We start from the raw sequence: 14,368 nt of genomic DNA, 5'->3' as shown, positions 1-14,368 counted from the left end.
CCATCCGTCCGGGCTAAACCTCATTTTTCTCAGCAACCATACGTCCGATTGAGACGAAACTTTCAGGGTAGGAGGGACACCCATGCAGAATGTTATGTGTGATGTCACTGGTCACATGGTATGGCAGCCATCTTGGATTAAAAGCAAACAATGAAAAATATATTTCTCGGAAACCGCTGAATGGAAAAATTTCAAACTTGGCACATTGTCTTGTACTCCCAATGGGGAACAAAAGCATGATAATGATGACATCATAGGTGAATTGTTATACTAGCCAAAAATGTTTTAATCGGATTACTTATCCTAAAAATCTCAAATTGCATGCACATGATCTATGACCTATTTCATATGCACATGCATGCACATAATCTATGACCCATGCAGAATGTTATGTGTGACGTCATTGGTCACATGGTTTGGCATCCATATTGGATTGAAGGAAAATATTAAATAATTATATCTCTGAAACCGCTCACCCTATTGATGCGAAATTTTACAAATATCATCTAAGCACTGTTGCATATAGTTTGAAAATGATGTCATAGGTCACGTGGTTTGGCAGCCATCTTGGATAGGAAAACGAACCTTATCCGATCAACACAAAACTTCACAAACATGATCCCCTACCCATACATATGCAGAGTGATGGCATCTACCTGTTGTGGGACTATGCAGAGGCATATTGGCGACACTGTTACATTGTTCTAGTTATTCTTAATTTTATAGACCATTCCATCCCTGAGGGAACATTCAAGGACACATGTTTTGGGCTTGTTTGGTCTCGCCTTATCAGAGAACCTTTTTGTTTTTTACAAAAAAAAGGTAAAACAAAAACATTTAAACAGCTTGGGAGATGCATTTTGACCCCACAGCCAAAGAACACATGACATCGTCCTTTGGAAGGATGCCTTTTTACCTGTGACATGTCGCAGGTCTACAATTAAGAGCTCTGCATAGCTGTTCTTTTTGGGGGTCTATTTGAGAAATGTGCACCCATTGGTTGGACAGCTGCTTGACCCCATCCACATTTGTCACTTGACTCCACCCACCATGGCATTCAGCCAAAATAATATGGCTGCCATCTTGGTTTTTTCGGTGGGGCAAAGACATCAGGCATGTAGGCCTCTTCTGATTATACACTGCCCGGGTTTGTTGCGGAAGATTTCCATTGGATTTGTTTGGGTTGATCGTTACTGACAATGAAGGACCCCAGAAAATCTAATCATGTGTCGAATAAAAATTAGGAAAATTTAATCAACTCCATCAGCACACACATGACAGGCGCCTGCCTAAAAAAATAGCGTCACATAATTTTTGAATGCCCCCTATTAGGGTTAACCAACCCGTGACCGTGTTATGAATCAGCCTGTTCTGATATAACCGTGGGGGGAGTGACATGGATGAGAGATGTTGAGTTAATTTTTAATAGCGCATTAAAAGGGTATAAAGATACGTAACGTAACGGCAACATGTCAGGAAAGAAAAGAGGACCATTTTTTATTAGGATAACAAATGGGTTTAAATGAAGTAATCAAGGTTCACCAAGGAACAATCCAAGACAGGAGAAGCTTGGCAAATTTTAGATTGGCATACTTCTCCATAGGATTGCATCTTTCCTCGAAGATTCTCAATGCACGTAGGCAAACTGCCCTATTCCTTCCTATTCTGCATCCTCTTGAGCTAATTCAAGCACTCTTAACGCATCCATATTCCCTTTTTTATTATTCTTATGTACATTGATCCGTCTTTGGACTCTTGTGGATAGGAATGATGATAACCACCTTCCATGCAGATGGAAGGCAGCCCCGAGTGAATGATGTGCCAAAGAAAATAGAGCAGGCGATGTGATTACTTGTGAGGGAGAAACCCGAGCATCGTTCTTTTTTTTTTTGGGTCATTGCTGGCTAGGCAGAGGATTTGAGAACGTGGATACCGATGCAGTCAAGGCCCTGCATTGCCGAGGTGATCATCAGGGCTGGCTAGGCACATCAACTTGGTTCAAAGTTATTGTTTAATTGGAAAAGGGGGAGGAAGAGGATAATGAGGGGGAGAAAGAGGTGGGTTTGGGACTCTCGCTTTGGAGGCAAATAATGAGTTCAGACACTCTGTTGTGGTCACCTGCAATGTCTACTGTGGAGTCATCTGCACCGAGGGAGAGATGGAAGGGGAGTCCATATCAGAAAAATAGTTAACCAGACACCACCAAGCTATTAATTATTTGTACACGATTTTTTTTTTTTGTATAGAGAATCGAGGCTCGTGGAAGAGCTAACACATTGAACATGAAAACATGCACAGACACATAAAACATACAATGAGGGAGACGGAGACAAGAGGGGGAGAAAGAGGGAAGCATACAAGCACAACAACAGTAGAGAACAAGTACGTTGATAGATCTGTGGAAGGGGGAGGGCTGTGGAGGAGGGAGGGGTACACGGTATAAAGCAAATGAACACTAAGAGGAATTTCGCTACAAGGAATTTCAGGAAAGAAGTTGGGGATTGAAAGAGGTGGATTTGGGGTGTTTTAATGGGGGTAGAAAAGATCAAGGTTTTGGATGGGGGAAGATAAGAGATGGTGGTGAACAGCTGTTTTAAATACCTGGAGGGAGGAGAGGGATTGAAAAGTGTGGGAGTTTGTTCCAGAGGCGGGAGAAAAGAGGATTGAAGGAGTGAAGGTGAGCAGATTCTTGATTTTGGCAGTTTCACCAGAAGAGGGTTGCAGGCAGATCTTGTGCGACCTGTAGGAATGTGAGCAGAGCTGGGTGCCAGACCGTATCGAGGGCACGAGATATGTCAAGGGAGACAGCTCTGATTTCCTGTTTGGCATTGAGGACCTCCGTCCATTGTTGGGAAAGCAGAAGCAGCATGTCCAGAGTAGAGTGACCTGGTCTGAATCCAAATTGATGATCCGAGATCAAGCCATTGGAGAAGAGGAAGGATTTGATGTCAGAAGCGATGATTGATTTTATTTTATTACAAAGACTGGTACTTAATCAAATGAAATTACATAGAACAGGTTCATTACTTCTGTTAGATACATCAATGGGCCAGTGGTAACTAAAGCAAGACTATATCATCATGTGAAATATGGATGGAGGAAGTTATAAAAATAAAAAAAATCAATATATCATAGTTTCAGAAATTCATTTCGGTGAAATAAGAGTAATAGATTGTGTGTTGTTTTACAAATTCTTTCGCGATGGGGCTGGCTGGCACTACTACCAGTCAATGTTTGAGCACCAATACAGGAAAATCGTAGCTCAAGTATTTCATTCTTCATTTCACCAAAATATAACAAAATGCAACAATGGGGTTACGTCAAATTTGATCTGAACTTTTGTTTATACTCATAGGCAAGCTTTGCATATACAATATCACAGAAAATTAAATGGCATTACTTTTCAAAGTACTCACTATCTTTGGACACAAACTTGGAATGGAAGCTTTCCTATCTTTTCGGTGTATAATTGTTTTGCACAGGTAGGCAGCGAGTTCAGGTCAATAATACTAGCCTTGCTCATCCAAAGCTTTTTACCCCCAAGGACTTCTTTAATACGCCTGACCTTCAGACACTGTGGCAACATGGTGTGCAGCCAATTGTTTGTAAATTTCGATAGGCTTGATGCTTTTGGTGACCAGAAATTTTACAATTATATGTCGTTCTACCATTTTTGTCATTTAACTCTCCATCATCCTCATTGTCAGGAAAATGATTAATGGATCAAACATTATTATGGGTATTGGTTACCCACCCGAGACAAATTTCCTCAAACAGAATGAATGCATTAACAGTATCCACCTTTTTATAAACCCAAGTCCAGGTCAAATTTGATTCACCCTTGTAAGTTGGTCCAAAAAAAAATCTTTTTTTTTTAAATGTCTTAACAAAAAGGGTGAAAACAAAGATGCTGCACACTCTTGCCTAGCCGCTGCCGTCATCATCATCATCGTTAACATTGATCATTGTAGGGCCGTTGGCCCCATGATGATCATTTTCATGAATGAATAGCTCACAGTCCATTTATGCATTATTGTGCGAATTTTTAAAATATACCAAGGGCAAACAAATATTTGGATCCTGCTTGCTATGCTTAAGTTCTTGCTTGGCTGCAAAACACAGTGGTTCGATTGCATTGTTATGGTACAAGACTCCTCCCCCTCCCCCCCCCCCCCCCGACCCCCTCTTAAAAAATGCAATTGATGTTCTTCTCTTTAATTTAAATGCTATCTAAGAAGCGGAAACCCGCAAATTATTTACTTTAGGACATTGTCTGGGTTAAAATAGAAACTGGGGGGTGGGGAGGGGGAATGCATATTTCACGAAGACAATGGAAAGTGCACAAAGCAAGCAAACAAGGACTCCGTCCGTTTGAGGAAAATCAGCTGATCTTGTCCGTACATTTTTCCAAAGTCTTGTTATCTAAACAGAGTAATTGTGAATGCAATGCCTGTATCGAAAGTCATTATGAAACTCATTCTTCACATGAAAAAAGTTCAAAGCTATCTTGATCTTCCATGCTCGGCAATCTGGGGAAAGAGAGAAAGGTAACTCATTAGGGTGTACGCACCTAGGGATAAGCAGTGGAGAGCAGAAACATGCAGTAGGAAGGATAAGAAAAGGAGAATAAGAAAAGCAATGTAAGAAAAAGCAAAGGAATGGAATAATTGTAGGGGAATATAACATGAATCTTTTGAACATGGTGAAATATTAAAGCTTACCTCCTTTTCCACAAGTTGTTTTTTCAAAAGGAATATTTCTACTTGTTCCTAAAATGCAACAAAAACAAGGTAAGACGCATGACATCTATACTGAAGTCCACACCACAAACACATAATGCAAAGTGGAACTTATTTTTAACTATAGTTCTTTTTTAGGACAAGGATATTTAAAAAAAACATCAGGTATTGGACCAAGCAAGCCAGTATAAGGGATATAAATCTGGGATACCAAGATAATGAGACTCGTATGATCTGGAAAGCAGCATCCAAAATAGACGGAGGTGGTGAGAGATTCACCTGTAAACCCAGCAAAATTAATCACCCCAAAAACTAGATGGTATTCATAGAAAACTTACCCTGCGCAGTCAACTTGGTGTGAGCCAACTCTACTGTTTTTGAAGGTTTTTTTTCCTTCGATCCAATATGGCTGCCAGACCACGTGAGCGATTAGATAATAAATTAATATTCTCTAATATAATTGTTGCGTATATCACACTCAATAAATTTAAAACTGATCAGACAAAGTGTTGTCCATGTCGCATTATGACGTCATAATTAAGGCACCAATGAGGTCATGGGTAACAACACCTTATTCCCCATGTGGAGTTCTTTACAATGAGCCACGTTTCAACTTTTTCCATGGAGAGGTTTCGGAGATATAGAGGTGCAACGTTTTGGGTTTTTCCAAGATGGCGCTTGTATCACGTGACCCATGACATCATAATTATCACTACAATTCTACAGGTGGAGGCACTCCTATGGTGAAATTGTGTCAATCAGACCAACAATTGCAAAGAAAAAAAATTCATACTGATCGGATCAAGCGTTGTACTTGTCGAATTAGTCATAATTAACACTAATTCATGACTCTGGTCCAATGGACCTGGCTGCCATTGAAATTCCCATAGAAGCCTTTGAGCCATGCATTACATGGTGAAGGTACCGATAACATCTTTAACATATCTTATTCCCCATGGGAGTACATGACAACGCACCATGTTTCAATTTTTTCCATGGAGCAGTTTTGGAGATAGAGGTGCAACGTTTTTCGATTTTTCCAAGATGGCACCTGTGCTACGTGACCTATGACATCATAATTATCATTAAAAAAATTCTGCAGGAGGAGGAGCTCCTATGGTGAAAATTTCGTGTCAATCGGACCATCAGTTGCTGAAAAAAATGAATTAAAAAAATGCAGACATGTACGCCACACGTAAATATGCAGCCGAATGCCTAACCCTGGCTTTTCACTTCACGAGCACATGATAATTATTTTCTGAATTATGCCTTTTTAGTATCCCAAGTTATGTAACCCAAATGATGATGATGATGAGAGAAGAGTGACTGGTATTTATTACTGTGGTTGTGGTAGGGCTGTTACTGAACCACGAATTATCATATATTGTGATCACATGTGTGCAAAAGAGCCTGAGAGTGACGTTGTGTGTGTGTGTGCTACAGTGTACAAAAAAAAAAGTTAACAATAAAAAGTACCTCCCATAAATATTTTGACAGATGAATTTTTGGGGGTAAAAGAGTGGGGTGCACTTAAAAATAGCCCTCCAAAAAAACAAGTTTGAACTGTGCCAGAAAAAACCACTAAACAGACGGACTTGCTCGGAGGATGCAAAATACAGAACGATTCAGCAAGTAATGCAGAAAACCATACAAAGGTATTCCGAATAAAATTATTTGACGTCACCACAATCAGAATCCGTTTTAGATGTCACTGTTCTACCCGGTTCTGCTGCTCAAGTCCACCCTCCGACCCCACCTCTCCCAAACCACCACAACCCCATACCTGGCCTATTTTATTTCAACCACAATACCTTGAAGGGGTAAGAAAAGATAATAAAATTACTCACCCTGTCTCCAAATCGCTGCAATTTGTAAACTTCATCAGTGTACTTTCTGAGCAATTCTTTTAGGTAATCTTGATATTCTGTAAAGTAGTCAAGCAGAAGGAACATGCGGTTTTTAGATCACAATTTATAAATTCAAAATGATCAAGAACAATTAAACAAAAACAAATCAATGAAAAACTTCATTGAGAAAAAACAGAATTTCCAACCTCAAAAGTAGTATTGAGCAATGCCATGATAATTATTATTTTTTTGTATACAAGATCGAGGCTCGTGTACGAGCTAACATTAATCACAAACAAACAAATGGACACACAAAACAAACAATAAAGGGAGCGGGAGACAAGATAGGGAGAGAGAGAGGGAAGCACACAAGTACAACAGCAGAGAGCAGGGACATCGGGAGATCTGTGGGAGGGAGAGGACTTGGGGGTAGGAGGCATGGGAGAGGTATAAAACACATGGACATTGCTAGGACTTCCAGGAAAGTAGTCGGTATTTTAAAAAAGTGGATCTGGGGTGAATTAACGGGAGTAGAAAAGATCAAGGTTTTGAATGGGGGAAGATAGGAGATGGTGGTGGACAGCTGTTTTAAAGACCTGGAGGGAGGAGTGTGATTGAAGAGAATGAGGGAGTTTGTTCCAGAGGCGGTAGTAAAGAGGATTGAAAGAGTGAAGGTGAGCAGAGAGTCTTGATTTTGGCAGTTTAACCATAAGAGGGTTGCTGGCAGATCTTGTGTGACTGTAGGAATATTTGTGGGACAGAGCACAGACAGAGCTGGGGGAGCTAGCCTGGATAGCAGTCGGTAGAAGACAGAAAGACCACCAACCTGCCTGCTAACCGTTGTTGGTATCAATATGGTAGCTTGGTGCATAAAGTGTTAAAACAAGCCAGTGAATTAAATGTTTTATTTCAAGACTTGATTAATCAACCTTTTACAGCAGGAAGAGAGGTCATATCTAGTTTGGCATCAAATCAGAAATATTTTGGAATATGGAACATTCTAGCCCAGCACTCCCTGCATCCAACTGCAGATTTCCATCAATTACATCACATTAGCAGGACGTGGATGTGTTGTTCTCGGCTGAGAACCGAGTTCCTCAAAAGTTTAATGTATGGGGTATGGAGAACTAATGGAATAAGTCAAATGCATGGTTTCCTCGTGAAGACTGTGATTATTTGAGGTGTGCAGCATTGGCACCATGAAAAATGCAAGCAATACACCTTGGCCTGATTTGTTGGTACAAAGGTAGGACAAGTATCTTTAAGATGTAAATATACCTCGCAGAATTGAGATGTCTTTCAACAAAAACCTGGTCTATCAAAAAACCCTGGGTTTGAATCCTGGCCTAGCTATAAACTGTCATCCTGGTGTTTTGCAAGCAGGGCGAGGTATTAATGTGTGTGTTGTCCCTCGGATGGATGTCAAATAGGGTGCCCCTGTCTGCCAGCATTAATTGGTGGACATCAGGATCCCACGTTGTCCTTCGCGAAGAGTAGGCGAACTAATGCCAGCACCCTGGCCAAATGGCCTAGGTGTGGTGGCCTTGTATTCCACTGGCAAAAGTATTCACTTTCACACTACAGTCAGGTTGGTGGTCTCTTTGTCCTCCTTTATGGTCTTGCACCCTCTGCCCTTTCCATGTCCTGTCCACCCCAGGTTTCGGCAGGGCGCACACAACCTGCCAGTAACCCCCATCTGGTTAGCAAATAGCAAAGTTAGCAAATAATGTAAGTGTTAAACTTTTTTGACTTCGGGCATAGACAGCTGGTTCGTGAATGACTTGGGGGGTGGGTGGAGGGGGGGTGGGGGGGGGAGGAAGGTGAATGGCAAATGATGAACCATTAAATTCCACATTCCTGTGCCAGCTTCAGTCGAACGTCAGGCATTGAGAGCAGGTTCGTGAAGGACTTGCACAAAAAACGTTCCCAGTCTGAATGTTGCTATATCCAATCAATGGCGGAACTGCAAATGGGAATCCGCGAATGTCACGGATGGAATGCCTTACGTCATTTCCTCATTCTGCTTTAAACTCAATATCTCTATATTTTCATTCTGAACAGCATCATTCATCATTCCATTCACAAATTAATACCATAGTATTATTATATCAAAATATAATGTTAACCCTTTGAGTACGGATGACGTCCAGTGCTGCAACCCGCGAAAAAGTTTTGTGTACGGATGACGTTACTACACGTCATCGACTATACCTATAAATAGATCGTCAGTACGTGGTTGCATTCCCGTACCAAAATGCCAAATTAATCCCGTACCGGGGGTATTTAAAAAAAAAAAAAATCCCGTACTCAAAGGGTTAAATCACGATTGGATTGAGATATTATCAAACCAGCGAACCGTCATAATCTGTTCACTTCTGGATTTGGGAACAAAGTCTGTCGATCGCATTTCAAACTCATAATTGGATTGAGGAATTTGTGAAACCTCCTACCTACCTTATGACACCAACTGGGCCCCAAAACGTTCCACAGAAGGTTATTACATTTCCTTTTAGTAAAATATGCAACTGTAATGGTTACTAAACGCTGTCCAACACTGTCCACCTGTCATGTGACAAGATCCTCAGCTCTGATTGGTGGACATTTGTGAGGACATATGGATAGACAATCACTGTTGTAGACACAGCATTGCGCTATGGGCTACGCCGTAAAAAGAAGCAGCGGAGAGTGCCAGGCTGTGGTCAAATGGACAATATATGTCCAGAGAGACAAGCTTGACCTCGTTCTTGCTTTATTCTTACTGGTCATAAAAGGCTTCCTTGCTACAAATTCTGGAGCCAAGTCAGTGGGGACGACATTAGACTATTTGATTGTTGATCTATGTTGCGTGGGTGATGTCAGCAAGATAATTTTGATGTGTATGTGTGGCGAGTAAGACCATGTTATTTGTGAAAGCCTTTCAGATCACTTTTCCAAAGCAGAGATATTCTTCTTGATGAATTTAACAATACTATTGGCCACAGATCCATGAGAGTTGTCCAAATTATGATATTGGTCATTGATTATGATCCCATGATGTCTCCATTTAACAAACATGGTGTTATCTGTTCAGTATGTGGCCAGGCTGTGTTGGGCGTTGTGATATTGCGCACCGATTAAATGTACACCTCGTCATTCTTCATAAATAATAACAACATTAAATATGTACGTTTCAGTTAGATATATTCACTTCATGGGAGAGCCAAATTATCACGGCAATGTTAACAACAGTATATGATGTACATGTGTACAAACACAATACACACACACACAAACGACAACTCTGAATGGGTTTTGTAGCAAATGCTCACCCTGCATGAAGGCAGCAGTGGCACACTCGAGCCGCGTGCACTGCCACTCTAGACGCTGGCCAAGCTCCAGTGAGTGAGCAAGAAGAGATTCAGGAAGAACACGGGCTTTTTGCACATAAGTGGCAAGCTGTAAAAAAGGTAACAAAACATGTTTCCTATGTAAAGAAAAAATAAATCATTTTTCCTAAGAAATAATAAATCATTTCTTACCATACATTATTGTACGGTAAGAAACATATCTATACATGTAAATACAGTACAATCTTATGATTGGCCATCATAATAATACAACAGGCCAAAGTGCTTTATTTTGAAGTTTTAGTGCCGAGTATGTTCTTAACTGCTTTAGTCGTACATCTAACACCAGAAGGCCACCAAGCAGATTTTAATGATGTCATGGGATGAAAGAAGAATACGTTTTTACAATAGTAGTCACAAGCTAAGCTACAACGGTCGGAGAATGGAGAGAGTTGGCTGAAGACAGAGGGAATTGAAGGAGTATCCTGGTCAAGGCAGAGCAGAAGCTTGGTGCCATTGGACCTCACCCCTTATAAAGGGAATAGGAGAAGAAGAAGAAAAAAATGTCATTATTGTAACAGGCAAAATATAGTTCTGGACAAAAATGTCCAAAGCCAATTTTGGTTCAATCACTTGAGCAAAGTGAATAATAATAAATAAAAAAACACCTTTAGAGGCCATTTTTCCCCGCAAAGCGGGGGTTGGCCTTTTTTGGGCACCGTGGTTGTTGTTGTTTTTGTTGGTCGCCTTTTTGAAGCAATGTTTTACGGCCGGATGCCCTTCCTGCCGCCAACCCTTTTTGTCGCCTTTTACGACAAGCAGGGAATTACCAGTGAACTGGTATTCAATTAACCGACCTCGGAAGGATGACAGGCTGAGTCAACCCCCCTGGTCGTTAATTCAGCGATCGACCGGGATTCGAACCCAGGATCCTAGGTTATCCTAAGCTGGCACCCTAGCCGCTAGGTTGAAGGCTGACAACCTTCAAGGTTGAAGGCTGACAACACCAGGCTGAAGCAAAGTGAATGAGAGTAAAAAAAAAAAAAAGATGAAAAGGGGGGGGGGGGGGGGGGAAAGGAAAAAAACAAGACAAATACCGTAGATTTCAAGAGGGAAGGGTTTTGTGTGCCAAATCATGTCTGGATTGGTTCAATACATATTGTCGTATTTACAGACTCTTCCCCACGACTGTTTACCAGTTAGATGTAGAACTGCAAAATGCTGAAGCGGTCATTTTGTGGATGCCAAATCTGGTCGCTAACACGCCCGAGCGGATGGAGAAGCCGAATGTGATGTAAACCCGTCAATAATAAATCAGGGTACTAACCTAATTTAGGTCCTCAGGGGAAAAGACAATTATTACAAAACGAGTGATGTGCATGAAGCGGACGAAGTGGCTGCATCCATCTTCTTCATCCACATGTCCTCCCGTGGGAATGCAAAGTCATGCAGACACCAGCAGGTCTTATTTCAATTGACATTTGCAGACACCAGCAGGTCTTATTTCAATTGACATTCGCAGACACCGGCATGTCTTATGAAACAAGGGTTTATTTTAATAAAAGGACATGAAAACAAGATAGTGAAACATCTCACAGGATATCTGACAATTTTGTGGAGGGATTCGGATGAAATTTGGTGGAGAGGTTGAGTATGTGACATGGACGAAATGATTACATTTTGGTGAAGATCTGGATTTGAGAATTTTCTAAGTAATTCTTCACCATTGAGTGATAGGGCCAAAACAATATATAGCATGATGGATGAGTTGGTGGATGTACAAAAGTTTCGTACAAAACGTGGTGGATGAGTTGGGTAATATTGACAAGAACAAGCTGATTAGGTTTTGGATCAGATCCCGATCTAGATCTGGCCCATCAGTGGGACACAAACATAAACTGTTCAGCCTGGCTGAGGTATATGGAGGATACATTCTAGTTACACAAGAGATGTTATTCGAGTACGTGATATTTGCAATGTTTGCATTTTATAGCCACAGTTTTTCCTCTGTTACCATAATCATTTCCAATACTGTAAATATACCCCTCCATTGGTCAAACAATGTGATCAGCAGTGCCAGTTTCAAACAATGCTCTAATGTTTCTGGACTATCTTTCAAAAACTATTGTCAATTGGTTTGCCGATGAGGTTGTAGAGGTCTCTGGATTTTAAACATTGTTGGAAAAATAAAACCGTCTCGCAATAATGTTCTAAAGAGGTTCAATAACAACATGGACTTGTATCGTCATCAAAAAAATATTACAAATTGAAAAGAAGGGTCAGATGATGTTCAGATAAGTGATCCAGACGATTGAAATGCAAAAAAATGAACGTACAATGGAAAATAACCGTAGAGCATGACTTCGGAAATGCCTCAAGGTATTGTAAAAGACAAAACTTGCGCCTACCTCCTTGTCAAGCAGCTTTTTGTCAAACCTCAGCACCTCCACACTTGCCATGCTGTAACTGAAAAAGAAAATCAACACAACATATTATATGATTGCATTTGTCCACATGATACAATTAAGCCACAAACGTCGAAACAGAAATCTAAAAACCAAACAACTTAGAAAACAAAAATATAGCAGTTATATAAATCAATGAAACATTTAAAAATAAGGATGCAAAGCCTCATCAAGGACGACACAATAAAAATGAGATGTGTAGATTTTACATCTGTATGTATGTGTGTGTGTGTATGTGTGTATATATATATATACGGACCTTAACATTCACAGTTCATAACATGTGACCTGCTTCTACATTCGTGCTTGTGACAGTGACAGTGGTTGTGACAGTGGTTGACGAACAGCTAAACAGACAGACAGACAGAATAATGCACAAGACCAACCTATGTACTTGAAAAATCTTCGATTTTCGCAAGTAACAAACAGACAGACAGACAGACAGACAGACAAATGGACGCAAATGCAATACCCCCTCCTCTGGCAAGGGAAATTATCCATGTTTATGTTTTAAATGTGCATGTGAGACCCACATTACAGGCTTCAGGTTCAGCTTCAGACCTTGAAAGAGGATCTGTGGATATCAAAGCACATGCAGACGTGTGAGAATGCACAACCACCGGCAAATTTTGAGTATTTGGCTTAACACGTCAACTGTAAAGACACCACACACATGCAAATGCTCACACACAGATGTTCAAGCACTTACACATGCCCATATGAAAAGTACACAGTAATATGAAATGCCGATAAGATTAACTTTGATAAACTCAACAACAATCAGATACGTGGAATGAATGCATTAAAGTTGAATAACATTTGCTCATTGTTGTACCCGTCTAGCTTTGTATGGTTAAACCAGTTGTTACCTCTGACACAGAAGGTGGACAAAGGTTATGTTTTCACCTCTATCTGTCTGTTTGTCTGTCTGTGAGCAGGAATATCTCAAAAAGTTATGGACAGATTCGGACGAAATTTGGTGGAGAGATTGGGTGTGTGACACGGACAAAATTGATTCGATTTTAGTGAAGATCTGGATCCGGATACGAGAGTGTTTTTTAATCTTTAAAGTGATTCTTCATAATTGAGAGATGGGCAGAAAACGACATATAGCATGATATTTGAAAAAGTTGGGCGAGTTATGACAAAACTTGCTGGATCAAAACTTAGTGGTGACAAGAACAAGGTCCGGATGCAGATTAGATCTTGGTCCAGGTCCGGATGCAGATTAGATCTTGGTCCAGGTCCGGATGCAGATTAGATCTTGGTCCAGGTCCGGATGCAGATTAGATCTTGGTCCAGGTCCGGATGCAGATTAGATCTTGGTCCAGGTCCGGATGCAGATTAGATATTGGTCCAGGTCCGGATGCAGATTAGATGATCTTGGTCCAGGTCCGGATGCAGATTAGATCTTGGTCCAGGTCCGGATGCAGATTAGATCTTGGTCCAGGTCCGGATGTAGATTAGATCTTGGTCCAGGTCCGGATGCAGATTAGATCTTGGTCCAGGTCCGGATGCAGATTCGATCTTGGTCCAGGTCCGGATGCAGATTAGATGATCTTGGTCCAGGTCCGGATGCAGATTAGATCTTGGTCCAGGTCCGGATGCAGATTAGATCTTGGTCCAGGTCCGGATGCAGATTAGATGATCTTGGTCCAGGTCCAGATGCAGATTAGATCTTGGTCCAGGTCCGGATGCAGATTAGATCTTGGTCCAGGTCCGGATGCAGATTAGATCTTGGTCCAGGTCCGGATGCAGATTAGATGATCTTGGTCCAGGTCCGGATGCAGATCCGGCCTTCAGTGGGATACGAAACATAAACTGTTCAACCTGGAGGAGGTATGTGCTCTACCGAGTGCATATGGGTGTTGAATATAGGGTTCCATTTAGGATGCAGATTATTTAGACTGTTCATTGAATAAAGTCTGAATGTCTTGAATGGGAGATTGGGAGTGTGCAATTTACAGACCACCAGAGCACAACGAACAGCA

The 14,368-nt window shown here is 41.0% G+C and overlaps 1 protein-coding gene across 6 annotated transcripts in view; it reads right to left on the bottom strand.

Moving 5' to 3' along the window:
• Positions 1 to 2,956: 2,956 nt before the first annotated feature.
• Positions 2,957 to 14,368, bottom strand: part of LOC137411278 (coiled-coil and C2 domain-containing protein 1A) — an 89,917-nt gene continuing 78,505 nt past the window's right edge. For 4 of the 6 annotated variants that reach the window (XM_068096651.2, XM_078769593.1, XM_068096659.2 and 1 more), the window contains 6 exons: positions 12,911 to 12,951; positions 12,321 to 12,378; positions 9,895 to 10,021; positions 6,587 to 6,663; positions 4,722 to 4,769; positions 2,957 to 4,529 (listed from right to left, as the gene is read on the bottom strand). In XM_068096651.2, coding sequence (XP_067952752.2) covers positions 4,503 to 4,529; positions 4,722 to 4,769; positions 6,587 to 6,663; positions 9,895 to 10,021; positions 12,321 to 12,378; positions 12,911 to 12,951 — 378 coding nt within the window. In that variant the 3' untranslated portion in view covers positions 2,957 to 4,502. Of the gene's footprint in view, positions 4,530 to 4,721; positions 4,770 to 6,586; positions 6,664 to 9,894; positions 10,022 to 12,320; positions 12,379 to 12,910; positions 13,032 to 14,368 lie in introns of those variants that run through there. The other 2 variants (XR_013621721.1, XR_010981325.2) reach the window with 2 other exon arrangements.

This window comes from Myxine glutinosa, chromosome 1, assembly GCF_964187855.1.
Source record: "Myxine glutinosa chromosome 1, kmMyxGlut1.1, whole genome shotgun sequence".
NCBI lineage: Eukaryota > Metazoa > Chordata > Myxini > Myxiniformes > Myxinidae > Myxine > Myxine glutinosa.
Note: the sequence above shows the minus strand (reverse complement) of the source record. Positions and strands in the feature narration are given on the sequence as shown.